General features: G+C 39.2%; 1 protein-coding gene and 1 pseudogene across 1 annotated transcript; one reads left to right on the forward strand and one right to left on the reverse strand.

Moving 5' to 3' along the window:
* Positions 1–13,813: 13,813 nt before the first annotated feature.
* Positions 13,814–14,791, forward strand: LOC115524918 (putative olfactory receptor 52P1). Its single transcript, XM_030331697.1, has one exon. The coding sequence runs from the start codon at positions 13,814–13,816 to the stop codon at positions 14,789–14,791; it is 978 nt and encodes a 325-aa protein (XP_030187557.1).
* Positions 14,792–21,140: 6,349 nt separating this feature from the next.
* Positions 21,141–22,073, reverse strand: LOC115526298 (annotated as a pseudogene).
* Between the last annotated feature and the right edge of the window lie 300 nt (positions 22,074–22,373).

The raw sequence follows: 22,373 nt of genomic DNA on the forward strand, positions 1-22,373 counted from the left end.
TCATCCAGCAGTAGTGGGTATGAGGAAAAAATGTTTAGTGGAGGCAGTTCCTGGGAGTATTGACTAGTGATGAGATATGTCGTATTGGGCAGATTGACTGCCCCACTCTTGGACAGAGAGGCTATGTCACAGGAGACCTCCTTGCTCTCAGTAACTCTAAAGGTCTAAAGGAAGAATCGTTCCCTATGAAGTTAAAATAATGACATATTCTCTCCTTTCTTGACATGCCAGTTGGGAAAGTTATATTGATCATGTTTTTAAAAGCACTTTCAACAAAACACACAGAGTGCATAGAAAATAAGTTAGGATGCTTCCATATGGAGACAACATTGAGCAAAAATAACTGGCCCACAACTTTACCACGTATGAGCGAGAATTATGTGGGTGTGAGCATGCATTTGTATTTGTTTGCTTCAGGGGAAACGGGGGATGGAGATTGGGGGCAATGAGAAAGGACAAGGAAGAGTAAATTAATATTTACAGTCACTGCTTTATTTTCTCTGCTAGTTCACCTTACGTTTGGGTAAGAGACTGGTTATTTCCATGAAGAACAAAGGAATATGCACAGGAGACCTGAGCTGCCAGTCTCAGACAGCTCTCAGAGGAAAAGGTTAAAGGAGAAGCTCCTGACCGTAAAGGTTTACAAGCATTGGACCTAATTTCCTACTTGTAGAAACTCCCAGAGTCAACTGTTCTGCTCCTCCGAATGAATTCACTGTTTGACAAGATTCTCTCACAAAGAAAATGTCTGAGAATGCCCTCCTAATAGTGATAGCTACAAAAATCAATTTTATGCTGGAAACCTTTGAATGCAGACCTCTGTAAGGCAATTTCTATGGGTGCCCAGGAGGACGTCCTGAACAGGTACTCATGGCAGCTGTGGAGTTCAGGTCTTGTGCCCACGTGTGGGAATTCATTAATTCAGAGGATATCGTTTCTCATTCTAGAAGGTTATTGTAGATATAGTGGTGAATCTTGTAAATTTCATGAAGCTGAAACCAGAAAGATTCTGGTGTTGTTCATCATATTGTATAACTAATATATGAGGCAGAATTCAGTAAAAATGATGCCTATGGTTAAAGCCACATGACCACTATTTAAGTGAGTGTCTTACAATAGTTTACCAGGAGGGAAAGAAATGAACCTTCTCCAGAGTGTTGTGCCTGCGGTCAGAAATAATAACAAATGTTTCCAGCATGCTGAACCGTTGGATACCAAGGGCTAGGACATTTCAGAACTTGAAATAAAGGGCACAGGCTTGAGGCGGATAAAAAATGAGGATTGAACAGGAAGTGCCTTTTCTATGAATGGAAGAAATAGGAGCAGTAGGTTTGAGGAAGAGTCCTGCCTGTCTGGTTAGAGGACCAAGGTCAGATAGTTAATCCTCCACAAAACATAGAGAAAATTCAAACCAAAACTAAATGACTCAGCACAATGTCTTATGATTAGTATTCTAACTGACAAATAAATAGCAGAGAGTGAACAGGTCCGAGGGGCCCATTAGCCTGAGGAGCTATGGTAGTAGGAGGCTTTGTTTTTGCTGGGTTCTGAGACTGATTTTCTTCAATCTGATTTGAATGGATGTGAGGTATAGAAAGGTGTCTACATGATGTAATATTTTTCCTTTGTGTTTTGGTGAAATGTTCTGTAAACATGAAAAGACTTTTTTAGTTTATTTATTTATTTATTTATTGAGAGAGAGAGAGAGAGAGAGAGAGAGAGAGAGAGAGAGAGAGATTCCCAAGCAGGGTCCACATTCTCAGAACAGAGCTTGATGTGGAACTCAGTCTCATGAACTGTGAGATCATGACGTGAGCCAAAATTAAGATTTGGCTGCTTAACCAACTTAGCCACTCAGGTTCCCTGAGTGGTCTCTTTAATGAAATAATAGGCTAAAAATTTACTAACACCTTAACACAAGACATCTTGGGAGAATGTGCAGGGGACACTGGCAGCAGCAGCTGAAAATAGGAAAACTTGGGGAACTGGAAGTCAGAGAAGCCACCAGAAGGATGCCTGAATGTGTCTGCCTTTCTCATTGGGCTTTTTTCCTTTTTCACAAATGTATTAATTTATGGTTGATTGTTTTTACTGAAGGATGACCTTGATTTGTCTCTTGTGGACTTGCTGTAAATGGGACAGAGACACACATGTTAATTGCCTAGTTTTCTTTTCACATCTATAGAATGATACCTAGTCATGAAAAACTAGAAAAATGTTTATACGTTTGATATGTTAGTTAAATATAAAGCATTTTCTTCTTTCTATCAGGCATTTGGAATTTGAATATAGGCCACTTCACTTAACTATCCTTATCTCAAGTTTTAGAGAACATGAGGTTTGAGATGTCCTGTCAAATAAATAAATTATAAATATTTGTATGAATGATTATATAATGGTTTTATAAATAAAATGTATCTCCGAAACTATGAGGGAGGCAATGTCTCTGAGTGGAGTCTCAGATATTGGGGCAGAAGAATTTTCAGCATTGGGGAAGGTAACCCTGGTGTCCCCAGAAAGCAGGGCCTATGATAAAAGCTTGCATATTGGAGTTTATTTAGAAAAGTGATCACAGGGACTGGGTGCACAAAACAGGTGGAGTAAAATGAAGAAAGAAGAAAAGACAGTACAGGGATTTTCTATCCAGTTGTACAGGGCTAGCACAGACTGGTTTCCACCCTGTGTGGACCAGTTGAAGAGCCTTAGAAAATGCATTTCAGAACTGTCCTCCCTGAGAGAGAAGATTCTGCCCAGTGGCTCCTGTGGGGTGCCTGTCCTCAACCCCTTTACTTCTGGGTTGTGTACCCATGACAGCATAGCTGGTGCCTGGGTGTCCCATGCCATGAAGTTGGGGAAGCCCATGGCAAGGAGCTCCAGGTACTGAGTATGACCTGATGTCCACTATCTGATTACACCTGCATGGAACTGGTCACAGCACCAGTGCCTGAATTGAAAGTGTGACCCAGGGCATTAGGAAGTGGCATGGGGATTACCTACTGAAACAGTCCACATGACAGAGGCCTCACAGTAGGCTGTGGGCTTGTTTTGAGATTAATAGGGAGCTCATACCTTGAGCCCATCCAACAGAATTATTATTTTAATTTTCCAACTTTTCATAACAAAATTTTCTATCTTTATTATGATAATTAAATGTCCACAATTATAGCTAACTCAGGTAACCTTGGCAGATATTGTCTAAAAATATTCTTGGGGTGCCTGGGTAGCTCAGTCAGTTAAGCATCTGACTTCAGCTCAGGTCATGATCTTGCGGTCACGAGTTCGATCCCCATGTAGGGCTCTGCACTGACAGCTCAGAGCCTGGAGCCTGCTTCAGATTCTGTGTTTCCCTCTCTCTCTCTGCCCTTCCCCCACACATGCTCACTCGCGTGTGCTCTCTCTCTCTCTTTCAAAAATAAATAAGCATTAAAAAAATAAAAAATAAAGATATTCTCAAGTGTATGTTAACTAAATGGAATTAAAATAAAAACTTAAAAATGAATAAAATAAAAAATAAAAATATTAAAAGTATTTAAAAGAGCTCCTAGAAAGAGCTCCCCAAAGATGTGCATGGTTCTCCTTAATCCTTATTTTTCTCTGAGTTTTCTTTTTCACAGAGAAGTGAATGAGAATATTATTTATGTTTGGTATTGTATTTTCTGTTGTTGCTGCTAAAATAATACATGCACTTGGAAAGTAATCAAATGTGGTAGGATATACAAAAATCGTTTTTCTACTTCTAAGTGATCCCAGTCCATGAAGTCAACCCCTTAAACATGTATTAGGTGTACTCATAATTGTCTTATATATTTAAAATATTAGTGCATATAAACAAACATGTGGGTATAAGTCCCTCTCTCACAATTTGTACTCTCCTATCCATATTCCTAGACATTTACTTAGCTTTGATCTTTTACTTGCAACAATTTTTTTTCTTAATTTCTCCCTGTTGCCAGTTATGAATTCTCTTTCCTGTTCCTTGACATGGGCCAAGGGACACTTTCTTTCTTTTCTTTTCTTTTTATTACTATTTTTAAAGTTTATTTATTTATTTTGAGAGATAGGGAGAAAGAGACAGAGAGAGAGGGAGGGAGAGAGAGAGTGAGTAGGGGAGGGGCAGAGAGAGAGAGGGAGACAGAATCCCAAGCAGGCTGCATGCTCTCAGCACAGAGCCTGTTGTGAGGCTCGAACCCACCAACTTAAACTCATGACCTGAGCCTAGACCAAGAGTCAGACGCTCAACCAACCAAGCCACCCAGGCTCCCCTTATTTTCTTTTTTGACTCATTCAGTCCTGGACGTTTCTCCTTTATTTCTTTGGTAAATCACACTTTCTTCCCCATGGGCAGTCTTCTCCAATGCAAATGTAACAAAACAGACCTAGGAGAAGTGAAAAATAGAGACAAATGAAGCTGGTGGTGTCCCTCCCTTTGCTCATTATGTCCCCAAGTCACTGTCTTGTAGTTCTGGGAAAGACCATGTTTCTTCTCTCACTGCAGATTCCTTTTCCTAAAGTGCTTTCTACATTTTCCTTTGGTTGTGAACACTTCCCATGTTGAGCTCATGCTCCATTTTGATAGAAGTGAAAGCACCACTACAACCCTCTCCTGAGTGTCTTGCATGTGTGCACAAGAGTGGACACTGGGGGGAACTTGGTGGTATTCTTTTCTTCTTATCTGTGTGCCAAATGTAGCTTTGTGAGCTTATTTAGTTTGTATTTTTAAATAGTTTCTTTCTGCTTGTGTGATACAAAATTCGGTACTCTGAGGCTGAAAATGCTTTTTCCAAACATACCTACTATCAGTGTTTAAAATGGGTTTTCATGGGGTGCCTGGGTGGCGCAGTCGGTTAAGTGTCCGACTTCAGCCAGGTCACGATCTCACGGTTCGTGAGTTCGAGCCCCGCGTCAGGCTCTGGGCTGATGGCTCAGAGCCTGGAGCCTGTTTCCGATTCTGTGTCTCCCTCTCTCTCTGCCCCTCCCCCGTTCATGCTCTGTCTCTCTCTGTCCCAAAATAAATAAACGTTGAAAAAAAAATTTAAAAAAAAATGGGTTTTCAGGAGTATTTTTTCTTCCTCTACTTAAAATACCACTGCTTTGAGGTTCTGTTCTTAAAACTTCAGTCATGTGGGTGTTTTAATAGACCAATACACCTGAGAATATGCTAGCATCTTTACAACTTCTTAGCTTTATTGAATTCACATCGGCAAACCAAAGATACTTATTCACTATCCTTTGTTGCATTTTGCCTTAGTGTTTTTAAAATATCACGTTCTTGGGTCTTGGAGTCTTACATGCCAGTAACTGTATCAAACATGTCAATACTCGATTCTGTGGCAATGATGTCTGTATATATATAGAGAGATAGATAGAGAGAAAGAGATTTAGACATTTATATATATGTGCACAAAGATACACACACACACACACACACGGTGTGTGTGTGTTTAAATTTGAGACATTAATAGCTTGAATACGTGCCACCAACTGAGGGTCTTGTGTTCCTGTTGTCAGTTCTTCAGCTTTTGACAGTTACTGCTTGCATGTTTATTTAAACTAAGAAAGCTCAATGCCAAAAAAAAAAGTGCTTTTACTGTTTTAGGGATTATTAGGAAGTTCTTAGCGCTTATATGTTATCGTTCTATGGAAGAAGCTACGGATTTGATACTTTGTCAAATGTGTACAGGACAAAGGACAGACATTGAGTATTTAAATATTCATTCAAATAGTTAATAAAAGAATGGAAATACAGTCAAGCAGGTCATGCAAAACCATGCTGACTGCAATGGAAGGAAACTGCATCCGACCTCAGTAGATTTCGATGGGAACTGTGGGCTGTTGGTACCCATCATGTGTAGCAGAGCTGTCTCAGAAGTGGTCTGATTCCAGGGAAGTTCCACTTTGGATTACAGAGCTACCTGCCTAGAATTTGGTGAGAGAAAGTTTAAGCAATGTTTTTCAGGTGACAAGTAAATGATTTCAATTTGTATCAAGTCTTCCTTTGATCCCATTTTATTGAATGGTCTGCCAAAGGGTCTGCCAATTTCTTAAATCCAATATTTAGGGCAAAATCAATAAATTGTGGATTTAGATATTCTAAAAGGTTATTTTAAAATTATTTTAATAGCACAAACATTATGAACTCAATAACTCAATTATTCTTCCAATTCATGCACATGGAATGTCTTTCCATTTTTTGTGTCATCCTCAATTTCTTTCACCAATGTTTTATAACTTTTGGAGTACAGGTCTTTAATCTCCTTGGTCAGGTTTATTCCAAGGTATTTTATTATTTTTGGTGCAACTGCAAATGGGATTGTTTTCTTAAATTCTTTTTCTGCTGCTTCATTATTTGTGTATAGAAATGCAACAGATTTCTATAACGTTAATTTTGTAGCCTATGACCTTACTGAATTCATTTGTCAGACTATTTTTTCTTTTCTTTTTTTCTTTTTATATGTTTTTAAATTTTTAGTTAGTTAATATACAGTACAATATTGGTTTTAGGAGTAGAATTCAGTGGCTCATCACTTACATACAAAACACAGTGCTCATCGCAAGTGCTTCCTTAATACTCATCACCCATGTAGCCCATCTCCCACCTACCTCCTTTCATCAACCCATAGTTTTTTCTCCATCATTAAGAGTCTCTTGTGGTTTGTTTCTCTCTTGTCTTTTCCCCCTTTTCCATGTGTTCATCTATTTTGTTTCTTACATTTTACATATGAATGAAATTATATGGAATTTGTCTTTCTCTGATTGACTTATTTCACTTAGCATAATTCATTCTAACTCCATCCACGTCATTGCGAATGGCAAGATTTCATTCTTTTGATGGCTGAGTAATATTCTATTATATATAATGGAATATTATATATATGCATATATATGTGTGCATATGTATATATATATATATATATTCATAGAGAGAGATTGGCTATTGTTGATAATGCTACTATAAACACTGGGGTGCTTGTACCCCTTCAAATCTGTAATGTTGTATCCTTTGGGTAAATACTTAGTAGTGCAATTCCTGGATGATAGGGTAGTTCTAGTTTTAGTTTCTTGCAGAGCCTCTACACTGTTCTCCAGAGTGGCTGCACCAGTTTGCATTCCCACCAGCAGTGCAAGAGGGTTCCCCTTTCTCTGCATTCTCACCAATACCTGTTGTTTCTTGTGTTGTTAATTTTAGCCATTCTGACTGGTGTAAAGTGGTATCTCATTGTGGTTTCGATTTGTTTTTCCCCGATGACGAGTGATGTTGAGCATTTTTCATGTGTCTGTTGGCCATCTGGATGTCTTCTTTGGAAAAGTGTCTATTCATATCTTCTGCCCATTTCTTAACTGGGTTATTTTTTGGGTATTGAGTTTGATAAGGTCTTTATAGATTTTTGATAGCAACCCTTTATCTGATATGTCATTTGAAAATATCTTCTCCCATTCTGTAGACTGTCTTTTAGTTTTGTCGATTGTTTCCTTCCCTGTGCAGAAGTTTTTTATCTTGAGGAGGTCTTTATAGTTGATGTTTGCTTTTGTTTCTTTTGCTTTCCTTGATGTGTCTAATAGGAAGTTGCTACCACCAAGGTCAAAGAGATGGCTCCTTTTGTTCTGTAGGATTTTGATCATTTTCTGTCTTAAATTTAGGTCTTTCATCCATTTTGAATTTATTTTTCTGTACACTGTAAGAAAGTGGTGCAGTTTCATTCTTCTCCATGTCACCATCCAGTTTTCCCAATACCATTTGTTGAAGAAACAGTTTTTTCTCTATTGGATATTTTTTCCTGCTTTGTTGAAGATGCGTTGACCATTTCTGGGTTTTCTATTCTGTTCCATTGATCTATGTGTCTGTTTTTATGCCAGTACTATACTGTCTTGGTGATTACATCTTTGTAATATAGCTTAAAATTCGGAATCTTGATGCTTCCAGTTTTCTTTTTTTTTTTCAGGATTGCTTTGGGCATTCGGGATCTTTTTTGGTTCCATACAAATTTTAGGATTATTTGTTCTAGCTCTGTGAAAGATCTTGGTGGTATTTTGATAGGGATTGCATTAAATGTATAGATTGTTTTGGGAAGTATAGACATTAAGCAATGTTTGTTCTTCTAATCCATGAGCATGAAATGTTTTCCTTTTTTTTGTGACCTCTTTAATTTCTTTCATAAGTGTTCTATAGTTTTCAGAGTAAACCTTTTTAGTTAGGTTGATTCTTAGGTATCTTTACAGAATTTTTACAGAACTTTTGGATCTTATCTCAGGTAAGAATTCTAAAATTCTTTTGAAGTGAGAACAATTGGGTGAACTTCACGTCCCCTCTAAAAAGGAGGGTCTGTGGGGCACCTGTGTGGCTCAGTCAGTAAAGCATTGGATTTTGGCTAAGGTCATGATCTCATTGTTCATGAGTTCAAGCCCTGCATTGGGCTTTGTGCTGACAGCTCAGAGGCTGGAGCCTGCTTCGGATTCTGTGTCTCCCTGTCTCTCTGCTCCTTCCCTGCTCATGTTGTCTCTCTCTCTCTAAAAAATAAATAAACATTAAAAAAAAATAAATAAAAAGGAGGGTCTGTGAGTCCTCAAGACGACTTCAGTAAGTTAAAAATGATGAATCTGACCTCACTCATAAGGATCTCTCAAGGTGAGATGGCTCCAGGAAGAGATGCCTCTTTTACTCTTTTCTCTTTTGCTATTGGCATAATCTCAATCTATGGCCCAGTCACTCCCAGAAATCTCCCCTGGTTTACTCACTTGTAAACCCCTGATCTATGGCTTTCTTCTATTCCCATGGCACGCTTCACTTAGAGACTTCATACTCTTGGCCTGACTGGTTATAATTTAAAGCAGACAAAATAGACTGAGATGGCTAAGTTTTATAATTCAACTAAAGGATGTGGCCAATCAATAAAGCAGGAAGACAGCTTTATATGAGAATATTAATAACAACATTATAATTATAAATAATTGTAAACCATAATTATAAATAATTGTAAACCAACTAAATATTCAGCAAAGAAGAATCAATGAATAAAGTATAATATCTGCATTCAAATAATTTAATTAATTGTGGTATCTTCACTCATTAAAATGTATATGTCTCATAGTACCTCTATTGAGTAATAATAAATATACAATTTTAGAAGTAATAAGTACTTCACCAGACCTACATGCAAAACATGAGTGTATCTCATAAATATAACGTTGAGAAAAATAAAGATTTGTAAACTGGCATGGCATAACACCATTTACAAAGAGCTTAAAAATATATGTTCCAAAAATATATGTTACAATGTTATTCATTAAATTAGGATTCACATTTATGTGGTAAAAATATTTTTAAGAAGTATAAAATGTTGAAGGAGTTATAATGATACAATTCATCTTTCAAAGATAAAAAAAACTCCACAAGTAAACTACTTGCCCCACAAGTAAAGAGCCCCAAGGCTCTTACTCTTTTTGTAACATTTCTTATTTTTTAAATTAATTAATTAATTAATTAATTAAATGTTTAATTTACATCCAAGTTAGTTAGCATATAGTGCAACAATGATTTCGGGAGTAGATTCTTTAATGCCCATCCCCCCTTCTACAACCCCTCCAGTAACCCTCTGTTTGTTCTCTATATTTGAGAGACTCATGTGTTGTCCCCCTCCCTGTTTTTATATTATTTTTGCTTCCTTTCTTTTATGTTCATCTGTTTTGTATCTTAAATTCCTCATATAAGTAAAGTCATATGGTATTTGTCTTTCTCTGACTAATTTTGCTTAGCATAATTCACTCTAGTTCCATCCACATAGTTGCAAATGGCAAGATTTCATTCTTTTTGATTGCCAAGTAATACTCCATTATATATATAGATATATATATCACATCTTTATCCATTCTTCCATCGATGGACAGTTGGACTTTTTCCATACTTTGGCTCTTGTTGATAGTGCTGCTATAAACATTGGAGGGCATGTGCCTCTTCAAAACAGCATACCTGTATCGTATCCCTTAGATAAATACCTAGTACTGCAATTGCTGGGTTGTAGGGTAGTTCTATTTTTAATTTTTTGAGGAAACTCCATCCTGTTTTCCAGAGTGGCTGCACCAGTTTGCATTCCCACCAGCAGTGCAAAAGAGATCCTCTGTCTCCACATCCTTGCCAACATCTGTTGTTGCCTGAGTTGTTAATGTTAGCCATTCTGACAGGTGTGAGGTGGTATCTCATTGTGGTTTTGATTTGTATTTCCCTGATGATGAGTGACGTTGAGAATTTTTTCATGTGTCTGTTGGCCATCTGGATGTCTTCTTTGGAAAACTGTCTATTCATTTCTTTTGCCCATTTCTTCACTGGATTATTTGTTTTTTGGTTGTTGAGTTTGATAAGTTTGATAAGTTCTTTATAGATTTTGGATACTAACCCTTTATCTGATATGTCATTTGCAATATCTTCTCCCATGCTGTCAGTTGCCTTTTAGTTTTGTTGATTGTTTCTTTTGCTGTGCAGAAGCTCTTTATTTTGATGAGGTCCCCAAAGTTCCTTTTTGCCTTTGTTTCCCTTGCTTCCAGAGACGTGTTGAGTAAGAAGTTGCTGTGGTCAAAGTCAAAGAGGTTTTTACCTGCTTTCTCCTCTAGGATTTTGATGGATTCCTGTCTTGCATTTAGGTCTTTTATCCATTTTGAGTTTATTTTTGTGTATGGTGTGAGAAAGTGGTCTAGGTTCATTCTTCTGCATGTTGCTGTCCAGTTTTCCCAGCACCACTTGCTGAAGAGATTGCCTTTTCCACTGGATATTCTTTCATGCTTTGTCGAAGATTAGTTGGCCATACATTTGTGGGTCCATTTCTGGGTTCTCTACTCTGTTCCATTGATCTGAGTGTCTGTTTGTGTTGCCATGTAACATTTCTTAATCTATATTGTGAATATATGGATACATCCTATATTATTCTGTATAACCTTTCTGTTTCTAACAGATGAAAATAAGAGTAACCCATATTATCATTGACAGGCTTGAAAATATCATGAGTTATATGAAATATACAGAGTTATTTCTATATAGTTATATTATCTATAATCCATATTTTCTCCATGGTTTGGAGATACTGTCTTTATTATGTAACGTATGGTATATGGACTTAGGCATTTGTATTGATGCTATTCTGCTCAAATAATCTGCCTGTGCCTGTACCATACCTTATTTATGGTATGGTGCCTGTACCATAAATTATTTAAAGTACAACCATGTTATGATACATTTTAATATCTAGTAGGACAATAGTCCCTCTGTTATATCATTATTATTTTCAGATATTTGTTATTCCAGTTGAATTTCAGAATTATTTTGTCAAGATTACAAGGAAAGTGAATAATAGAAATTTGTTTGGATTGGCACTGATTTATGAATTCATTTGAAGGAGAAGGCATAGCCTTCAAATATAGTTCTGTTTTTGGTTTTTATGACACTAGAAAACAAAACCATGTAAGATCTCATAAATTATGACATATAATTAGTTCATATTTAAAATAAATTATTTTGTTTGCTTATTCACTAACTTATTCATTTATTTGACTCTTCTAATCTGCCCACTAATGCCAAGCATGATGCTAGTGACTGGGATACAGGATTTTGGAAGAAATCAGACCAGGGCTATTCTCCCTGGGTAGTGTGATTATCCAAAGAACAAGATTAAAAGTTGTGAAAGAGAGGTCAAGGATGCAGTACTATGTCAGCACTTGATAGGACTTTGGGGACACTCTACAAGAAGAGATTCTTTAGAGGTTCTATGCAGGGAATTCACCGGACCATGGATGTAAAAGTGAGAAAGCAAGGCTAGGAAGAAAGGATTCTTTCTGGTTGCTACCTGTCATTGTCATCCATCAGGATCTCGCTGGGACAGAGAAGAAAGAATGACTGATGCAGGATTCTGACGTGGTACCAGAGCACAGCTTTCTGCAGGGAAAGCTGTGTGGATATGACTATGATCAGGTACCCCGGTGCTTGTCTACATTTGTTGGTGATTCTTTCTGTTGATGTATTGATTGTTCCAGGCTCTTCATTCTGCCACTCCTTCCTTCAGCCCCTGCTTTCCTTCTGCTGACACCTGACTTTGATCAAGTTTCCCTACAGGGCTAGGCTAAGGCAGAACTTGCACTACAATTTAGATATCTCAATTTAAAATTCTATTTTAATGTTTATTTATTTTTGAGGGAGAGAGAGAAAAATTGCATGAGCATGGGAGGGGCAGAGAGAGAGGGAGACACAGAATCCAAACAGTCTCTAGGCTCTGAACTGCCAGCATTGAGCCCCATGTGGGGATCAAACTCATGAACCACGAGATCATGAGCTAAGCTGAAGTCCAATGCTTAACTTACTGTGCCAGCCAGGTGCCCCAACAGATTACAATTTAGAATCTAGCCCTTTGAGTCTTACTTCTGAATTGTCTTTGTATGATTTTGAGAATAGTTGGACCTGTCCTTTGCATTATGCAATGGACGTGTTAGATTATTTTGGGCAAATTTTCTTCCTCTGACCTAATGAAAAACAAATATGCTATATCTTGACCCAGAAGCTGAGGGGATGCTGGGATATGAGAAGTGGGATTGCAGAACATACCCTGAGGGAACGTCTATGGTAAAGCCATTGGCCTAGGAAACACGTTAGAGTAAAAAACCTGGAAGACAATAAGGATAGATGGAGCTAGAGCTGCTAACATTTTACCAGGGTATCCAACAACAGGGGCTGTACCTCTGATGCCTTCAGGAGCATGACTACCCCAGTCATGGAGTAAGGTCCTACCGGCTTCCCACACTTACACATATATGGGAAAGATAAGTATAAGTATCTTTGGAATACAAGCGGCCAGGACCTCCTCTACTTCCAGATTTAGCTTTAATTTCACTGTCTCCTCTCAGGCTCCTCCAGGACTGCCAAAGACTGGAACATGCCCAGAACTGCTAGGATCAACCAGCCTCATCCCCTGGGAGCTTAGGGAAACCTCCAGGGTCAAGTTTATCCAAAATAGCAGTGGTGCCTTGAGAGTATGCGTTTGGGAAGGAGGGAGTAGCAAAGAGCTAATTCTGGGCACCTAGGGGGACTTTCCTTAGGTTACTTAAAGGGCCATACCATGGATTGTGTGTGCCGAGAGTGACGAGTGGAGATATGCTGGGCACAGAGTGTGTTCCCCACGAGCCACACGGGTGTATGTGTAGATATAGCAACATACGGCCACACACACTCACACACACACATTTGAAGAAGGTGTCCAGGACCAGCTTCCCACACTCTGCCTGCCTCCTATTCTGGTAAGTGGTTCAGGTGAGGTGGCTTTGCACTTCCATCCTGGTATCCTGGTCTCAGGTTCCCAGAGCCCTGTCACTTGCTTCATTCTTGGTCCTCACTGAATAGCTCTTTTGTGGACTTATTTCATCTTAAGTGGACTGAGAGTGGTTTTGAATACTCTGTCACGGTGGTTGGTATTTCTATCCAGGTTTGCCTCACAGGCTTCAAGTGACATTCTCTAAATGGATACACATTCAAAATTACACATAATAATTTTTGTGAAAATGATGTCTTGTGTGAATAATGATTCAGTTCATCATGAATAACACATTCAAAATGAAATATGTATTTGTCAGATGTTACATCACATTATTATAACTCTAACACGACAGCATTCTACTATACTACATGACATATGTTAGCTTGATTCCAGAATCATTTTTGAGTGTCTACACATTCCACCTTTTGAGTTTCCCATTTTGAAAACATTGATTCTTTTGAAATTTGAGGCTCATGAAGTTTTTTTTTTTTTATTGTTCTTCTCAGGTATTTCCCCAAAGAATCACCATGACCGTTTGCAATGCGTCCCTGGGTCACCCACCTTTCTTCATTCTCCAAGGCATTCCTGGGATGGAGGACAAGCACAGATGGATCTCTGTCCCCTTCTCTTCCATGTACTTCATCACCATCCTTGGGAACTGCACCATCATCTTCACCATCTGCACCGAGCGCTCCCTGCACAAACCCATGTTCCTTCTCCTCTGCATGTTGGCCCACACAGACCTGGGCATGTCCACTACTACCATTCCTAAGGTGCTGTGCATCTTCTGGTTTGGCCAGAGTGAGATCAGCTATGTGGGCTGCCTGGTCCAAATGTTCTTCATCCACTTCATATCTGTGTTGCAGTCAGCCATCCTGATGACCATGGCCTTTGACCGCTATGTAGCCATCTGTGAACCTCTGCGTTATGCCACCATCCTTTCCAATAGTCGCATTGGGCTCATTGGCTTGGTGAGTTTAGTGAGAGCCATCCTTTTCATTCTGCCCATGCCTGTCCTCCTCCAGAAGATGCCCTTTCGTGTAAATCACGTCATCCCCACCACCTACTGTGAGCACATGGCTGTGGTGAAGATGGTGTGTGTGGACACCACAGTCAACAGGATATATGGTCTGGTGGTGGCCTTGTTGGTTATCGGGCTGGACATCTCAGCTATTGCTTCATCATATGTGCTTATCATCCGGGCTGTACTGCGACTGTCTTCTAAGGAAGCCCACCACAAAGCAGTCAACACCTGCACCACACACATTTGTGTCATGCTTATCTCATACACTCCCTCGCTGTTCTCTTTTCTCACTCACCGCTTTGGTAGGGGAATTGCACCCCATGTGCACACCATTCTTGGGAACCTCTACTTCCTTGTTCCTCCAATGCTCAATCCTATTATTTATGCAGTGAAAACCAAAGAGTTTCGGGACAAACTGACCAAATACGGGTGCTGGAAGAAGGACCCTGTAACCATAACCCATGGTCAGAAGCCTGTCTGATCATCCAGCAGTAGTGGGTATGAGGAAAAAATGTTTAGTGGAGGCAGTTCCTGGGAGTATTGACTAGTGATGAGATATGTCGTATTGGGCAGATTGACTGCCCCACTCTTGGACAGAGAGGCTATGTCACAGGAGACCTCCTTGCTCTCAGTAACTCTAAAGGTCTAAAGGAAGAATCGTTCCCTATGAAGTTAAAATAATGACATATTCTCTCCTTTCTTGACATGCCAGTTGGGAAAGTTATATTGATCATGTTTTTAAAAGCACTTTCAACAAAACACACAGAGTGCATAGAAAATAAGTTAGGATGCTTCCATATGGAGACAACATTGAGCAAAAATAACTGGCCCACAACTTTACCACGTATGAGCGAGAATTATGTGGGTGTGAGCATGCATTTGTATTTGTTTGCTTCAGGGGAAACGGGGGATGGAGATTGGGGGCAATGAGAAAGGACAAGGAAGAGTAAATTAATATTTACAGTCACTGCTTTATTTTCTCTGCTAGTTCACCTTACGTTTGGGTAAGAGACTGGTTATTTCCATGAAGAACAAAGGAATATGCACAGGAGACCTGAGCTGCCAGTCTCAGACAGCTCTCAGAGGAAAAGGTTAAAGGAGAAGCTCCTGACCGTAAAGGTTTACAAGCATTGGACCTAATTTCCTACTTGTAGAAACTCCCAGAGTCAACTGTTCTGCTCCTCCGAATGAATTCACTGTTTGACAAGATTCTCTCACAAAGAAAATGTCTGAGAATGCCCTCCTAATAGTGATAGCTACAAAAATCAATTTTATGCTGGAAACCTTTGAATGCAGACCTCTGTAAGGCAATTTCTATGGGTGCCCAGGAGGACGTCCTGAACAGGTACTCATGGCAGCTGTGGAGTTCAGGTCTTGTGCCCACGTGTGGGAATTCATTAATTCAGAGGATATCGTTTCTCATTCTAGAAGGTTATTGTAGATATAGTGGTGAATCTTGTAAATTTCATGAAGCTGAAACCAGAAAGATTCTGGTGTTGTTCATCATATTGTATAACTAATATATGAGGCAGAATTCAGTAAAAATGATGCCTATGGTTATAGCCACATGACCACTATTTAAGTGAGTGTCTTACAATAGTTTACCAGGAGGGAAAGAAATGAACCTTCTCCAGAGTGTTGTGCCTGCGGTCAGAAATAATAACAAATGTTTCCAGCATGCTGAACCGTTGGATACCAAGGGCTAGGACATTTCAGAACTTGAAATAAAGGGCACAGGCTTGAGGCGGATAAAAAATGAGGATTGAACAGGAAGTGCCTTTTCTATGAATGGAAGAAATAGGAGCAGTAGGTTTGAGGAAGAGTCCTGCCTGTCTGGTTAGAGGACCAAGGTCAGATAGTTAATCCTCTACAAAACAGACCAAATTCAAACCAAAGCCAAACTATTCAGCTCAATGGCTTATGATGTAAGTGACCTATATATGTCAGTAGTGAAGGGGACTGAGGCATTCATTAGCCTGAAGAGCTGTGATAACAGGAGGCTTAGTTTTTGCTGAGATCTGAGAGTGATTTTCTTTTAATCTTATTTGAAAGGATTTGAGGTTCAGAAGGGAATCCACATGCTGTAAATATTTTTTTGTTTTGTTTTGGTGAGATATTCTCTAAACATGAGTAGCCTTGTTTTGTTTTTGGGTTTTTTTTGTTTTTTGTTTTTTTTTTTTTTGCTGAAATTATGGGCTAAAGATTTATTAAGGTCTGAACACAGCACACCTTGGGAAAATGTACTGGGAAATTGGCAGCAGCACCTGGTTCTGTGAAAACTTGGGAAACTGAAAATCAGAGAAGGCATGGAAAGGAAGCCTGACTGTGTTTCTTTTCTCACTGGTATTTTTCTTCTTCACAAGTGTTATTAATCTATGGTTGATTGTGTTTACCGCAGTATGACTTCTCTCCTGTGGCCTTGACTTCTCTCCTGTGGCCTTGCTGAAAATGTGACAGTTGATATTACTGGACAACGAACTGGTTCCAAACTCCGGTTCAGCTGCATGCTGCTTGAAAAATCAACACTGGAGAGATAAATGATGGTGGGTGAGGAAAGATTGCTTTATTCCAGAAGCAAGCAACCCTGGAAGATGGTGGACTAATGTCTCAGAGACTGTCTTTCTTGTCCAGGTATAACTAGAGGGATTTAAAGGAAGGCATAGTGCAGGTAGGGGGGCTATGTGCAGGAGAAACAGGTGCCCAGGCATTTTTTTTGTATGCAGACATGACCCTGAACAGACCTGCTGGCATCCCTGGTGGCTGTTTTGAGTATAGTTAAGCCTTATGTGGGAAATTTCTGGCCCTTTATTCCTCAAGGCCAGTGGTCTGCAATTGTCAAGGAAAGCAAATGAGTTCTGCTGCAACCAAAGGACTTATGTCAGCACACAAGGTGTGCATTAGCTTGCAGCAATTAACCCTTGAAACTGGTTGCAGTGCTGTTAATGACAAATATGTTAACTGACTAGTTTACCCTTCATGCCTATAGAAGTGTTCCTAGCCATGCAAAAATTAGAACAATGTTCATATGATTGATATCCTGGTCAAGCTTAAATCACTCTCTGCTTGGCTTTCAAGTCTTTGGAGGCTAATTTAATGCCAAGTCCTCTTCATTTTCATTATCTCCACTGAGGAATTTTTGTCTTGAGATGTCCTAAGTCTCTCAAAACAAATTATAGATAACTATGCAAATGTTCGTATAAAAAATGGTCTTATAAATAAACAATTTTCTCATAAACTATGAGGGAGGCAACACATCTGAATGGAGTCTCAGGTATTGGGGCAGAAGAGGCTGAGCAAGCAAACTCTAGCTGGAGTTCCTTGACTAGGTTTTATGTTTTACAGCTAATTCTCTAGGACTCTTGGCTCCACCCTGTGGGGAACTTAGTTCTATCTTCTCGGTTCATGGTTTCACCCTTAGTGATCCTTACTTTTTCGTGAATGGTTACATATGTTTGCAGCTGAGTAATTTTTAGCCTGTTTCTTGCCAGTAGAATTTTGAAGGTTCAGGGCTTCCTTCCACTTTGAACCTAATTAGCAGGAAGAGGTAAGGCTTCTTTCTCAAGTCAGCAGGAAGGAATCATGTGAAACCAGGTGATTTACTTGGGTACTCCCTTGCCCTATCATAAGACTAAATGAACATGTGAAAACATCCTGAACTAAAAAGGAGATATGACCCTCAAGTGTTTAGACACTTTCAGAATGAAGTTTGGGGCCACACAGGTAAGTCACAACACCTGCCTTGGAGATAACCAATGGTGAGGGAAATCCAGATTGGAGAGTGGAGGAAGGCAATGATGAGCATTAGTTGCAGCCCTGAGATCAACTGCAGAATTCATCCCACTATTGTCTTCTGAGTTTCCCCTCTGGGGAGAAGGGAACTTCTTGAACCCATGGGGAGTAGAGCTGAGCTGTATAAAGGGTAAATTATGGCAGCCAGGAGCAGGTAGATTGTAGACTTCATCCTACAGAAAAAGTAACCAGATGAGGGCCCCTCTGCTTGCCAAAGTCATGCCTACCAGAGATTGCTTCCAGGCAATGATTAGGACTGACCCTGGAGATACCAAAACTGGAAGGTTAAGAAAAAAAAAGTCTTCTGACTTTAGCTTCAAGACTTCCCAGTGATTTTGCTGCACAGAAATCCAGATTGCTTTCACGCAATATTTTCTCCCTCCTTCACTCATGGTCAAACCTGGATTGTAGTCTGATGATTTTCCCAGTCTCCCCTGTCTCCCTAGCTTCATCCACACAGGTATTTCCACTAATGAAATTCTTCCATGTTTAATTTTGTCATAGAGTCTCCTTCTCTGAGGACCCAGACTAACATAGTTCTCTTGGGCAAACCCAAAAAGAAGGCAGGTGTCATGGTGACTGGCTGATGCATCCCATCAAAGCCAACTTCTAGGGGTACAACATGTATCATAACAGTGGAGATTGGATGGAGGTGAAGTGGGGCATTAAAAACAGTGTAACTAGAAAAGGAAGATATTTTCAGTTTTCCAAATAGTGACAACTGTTTATTCTACAACGTACATACTCTTACTTAATTATGAGTGTTAGGAATGAGGTAGGCACATAATAGTTGCCATGTTTTTATGATTAACACCATTCTTGATCAATGTTACACTTAGTCTTGCTGCACAACTTCTTGGTTATCTTTAAAGAGACAACATGGGCATAATAGCATGGGAAGACATTTTATCATCAAAAAGAGAATTTAGGATCAATCACTTACTACCTGTTTAATTATGGGAAAATTACAAAGAAATTGAACTTCTGTAAATTTACCTGCAAAATGGATATTATTACATAACGAGTTAAAGTTGAAATGGTTCCCTAAGCTATTATATATTAAAAAAACCCAGCATAACTAGCCTAGTGGCACAGAGCCACTTAAACAGATGGTGTTTCTGCTGAAATTGATAGAATGTGAGAAACATAAGAGAGGCCTCTTCCATTCACTCCTATTCTAGGATAGAACTACCTCAACCTTAGCTATTGCCCTGAACTTTATGGTTTCTTATTACCCAGTATCCTCACATGTTTATACAAGGTTTGAATGTTATCATTCTTCTCCATCACTCATATTATATTGGTGACAGTAGAATACTCAGCCCTTTATTTTCTTGCTTTTTTAAAACTCTGACATGTTGACCATGATGGTGGCTGAAAGTCAGTATCAGGCATAAATCCTCTCTCTATGCTCCAACCTTCGATGGGAAATCTGGGTTATGAAGTACAAAAAGGCCAGGGAAGCCTTTATAGATTAGTTACCTGACTCTCCCCTTTTTCCTTCCCCTCAGTCCAAACTTACCCAACACACTCTCTACAAAAAAATACTTTCATAGTTAAGAATGAATTAGGGTATTTCTTTACTAAGAGAGACAAATAGCAGAACAGGCTAGAGATAATGGTTTCTTTCTTTTCTTGTGTGGATAATATGATTCACTCCCGTTTTGTAGGCATCCCCCTACACTGAAAGCTAGGCAAGACCAGTGGAAACTGAAGGAAAAGGAGTATTTAGTACAGAGGGCTCTCTCTGTCAAAGTCACATGAATTGAGGATGTTCTTAAGGTTTATAGACTGGTGAGCTGAACAGAGTAGAGAGGAGGTCAGGATTGGTCAGAAGTCCTGGCTAGGGATAAAAAGTACATGCACAACTCCTTCTCACAGTGTCATTATCTTTTTAAGAATATCAAGCACAGGATAGAGATTTAAAAAGGATTTAAAAATTTAGGATTCTTTTTCCTGAGTTTACGATAATAACAATTATTTAACTTTAAAACTGTAACTATCCTATTTTTTACTAGTTCTTATATTTCATGGATTCATTAAAACTTTTTTTTTGGAAATGGAGTCATTTCTGCTTAAATATCCAATCTTGTATTTGCCTTATTACATTATGCAACTGACCCTATGATGACTATGTACTTAAAATGATTAGATAGAAAGCACTACAATGACTCAAATATTTCAAAGTGGCAAAGCTTCATCACATAAGTTGGTCTTTGTTCATGATCCGAGTTACCCTGGAATATCACTTAAGGAACAGGTAGCTTCCTGTTAACATATATCTTTTTTTTTTTAAGGTAAATTTCCTGGTCACAGAAGTCTTTCGAATTAGGCATCTAGACACATGTTTTCCCTTGCAATGAAGCCTGTGATATGTATTTCAATAATCCCACAACCTGTGTCTATATGTCATCTTCAAATTCATCCATTTTTGTTATAATCATCGCAATCATCTAATTAATATCGTGAACATGTTGCACTGCTGTTGCATTAGAAATAATCCTGGTGAAAAGACAACTTCCGTGTTAAAGTGGTATCCAAAGATAGTGAGTATGTTAGGTGCTTTCAGTAGTAAGACATTCTTTGGAAACAGACACAGAATTTAAAAATTAGAAAATAGAAAGCCAAAGTAAGTATAAACTTTCCAGCAAGACAAGGAAAGATCTTGGCTCATCTACAGAAAAATCTTGTGTGTAGCTGATGAACGTGAACACAGATGTGAAAGTCATCAGGAGACCTGTGCCATAAGAGTGCTTCTGTTTAAACAGACATAGAAAGAGCCATCTTGGCCTCTTCCTTTTTTAGTTCATAGCTCAATGAAAGGACAAACATCGGTTCTTCATGCAAGCCAAAACAAAACAAAGCAAACAAACAAACAAACAAGCCAAAATGTGGGAAACCACCATACACAAACATTCCTTCTGATCTATTTGTTCCACAGCCCATTTAAAGATATAACTGGGTCTTGGATGGTTGGGCAAAGCACTGTCAGTTGTTCTCACTGTTTATTTACTCACAGGTATATTGTCAGCACTCATAGTCTATGCAGGTCCTCTGCAAAGGCATTTGGTCACCTTGTGCCATATTTCCTTCATTTTTCTACCATAGATGATGGGGTTGAGCACTGAGGGTAGAAGAAGGTAGAGATTGGCAAGGAGAACACGAGCATGAGGTGGGATATTGTGACCAATGCGGTGCATGAGAGACGAAAAGAGTGCAGGAACATAAGTGACAAGAATGACAAAGAGGTGAGCTGAACAGGTGTTGAGAGCTTTATAGGTAGCATCTTGAGAGTTGAGACATACCAGAGCCTGAAGAATGAAGCCATAAGAGAAGCCAATGAGCAGCAGATCAAGTCCCACCACTAGCAGAATCACAAAGAGCCCATAGATATGGTTAGGTCTGGTATGGTCACAGGCCATTTTCACCAAAGCCATGTGGTCACAGTAGGTATGAGGAATGACCATGTGGCAGAATGTCAACCTTTGAAGTAGAAGTGGCATGGGTAGGATAAGAATCACACCCTTGCCAGAGCCATCAGTCCCAGGCATCCAACTAAGGAATGGCTCAGAATTGTGTTGTAGCGTAACGGCTCACATACAGCCACAAAGCGGTCAAAGGCCATTGCGACAAGTGAGGCTGATCATACCACAGATGTTCCATGGGTGAAAAACATCTGGGTGAAACAGGCATTGGCAGCTATATCCCCATCATTGAACCAGAAGAGGCAAAGGAACTTGGGCAATAGAGCCAGAGTAGATATGAGGTCAGCTACCATCAGCAAGGCCAGGAGCAGGTACATTGGGATGTGAAATGTGGGCTCTGTGGCCACCAGAAAGAGAATAGCACCATTGACAATGAGGACAGCCAAGAACATGGAGGAGAAAGGAATAAATAACCAAGTGCTGTGACTCTAAGCCTGATATGCCCATCAAAGTGAAGTTTAGGATGCTGGAATGGTTGAAGATTAGCATCATAGATACTGTTGGTGGTTGTTAAGTGAAATTTAGACATCTGTCAATGAGACGTGCATGGTGGTTGTTTTTTTGTTTTTTTTTTTTTTTTTTTTTTTTTTTTTTTTTTTTTTTTTTTTTTTTTTTTTTTTTTTTTTTTTTTTTTTTACCAGTTTGGCTTTTAATGACTTGCTGAGATGGGAAAGATGGAAAAATACCTCTCTGGGGAAATGGAGTCTTCATTCTGGCTTCAGATCTATCTCTAAACATCTATATTGTTTTCACACTCATTTCTTTGTGAGGTGAGCCTCAGGCTTCTTT

Source organism: Lynx canadensis, chromosome D1 (assembly GCF_007474595.2).
Source record: "Lynx canadensis isolate LIC74 chromosome D1, mLynCan4.pri.v2, whole genome shotgun sequence".
In the NCBI taxonomy this organism is placed as follows: Eukaryota; Metazoa; Chordata; class Mammalia; order Carnivora; family Felidae; genus Lynx; species Lynx canadensis.

Bases quoted from the DNA above. Each gene is read 5' to 3' on its own strand.
- LOC115524918 (XM_030331697.1), top strand. From the start codon at position 13,814: ATGACCGTTTGCAATGCGTCCCTGGGTCACCCACCTTTCTTCATTCTC.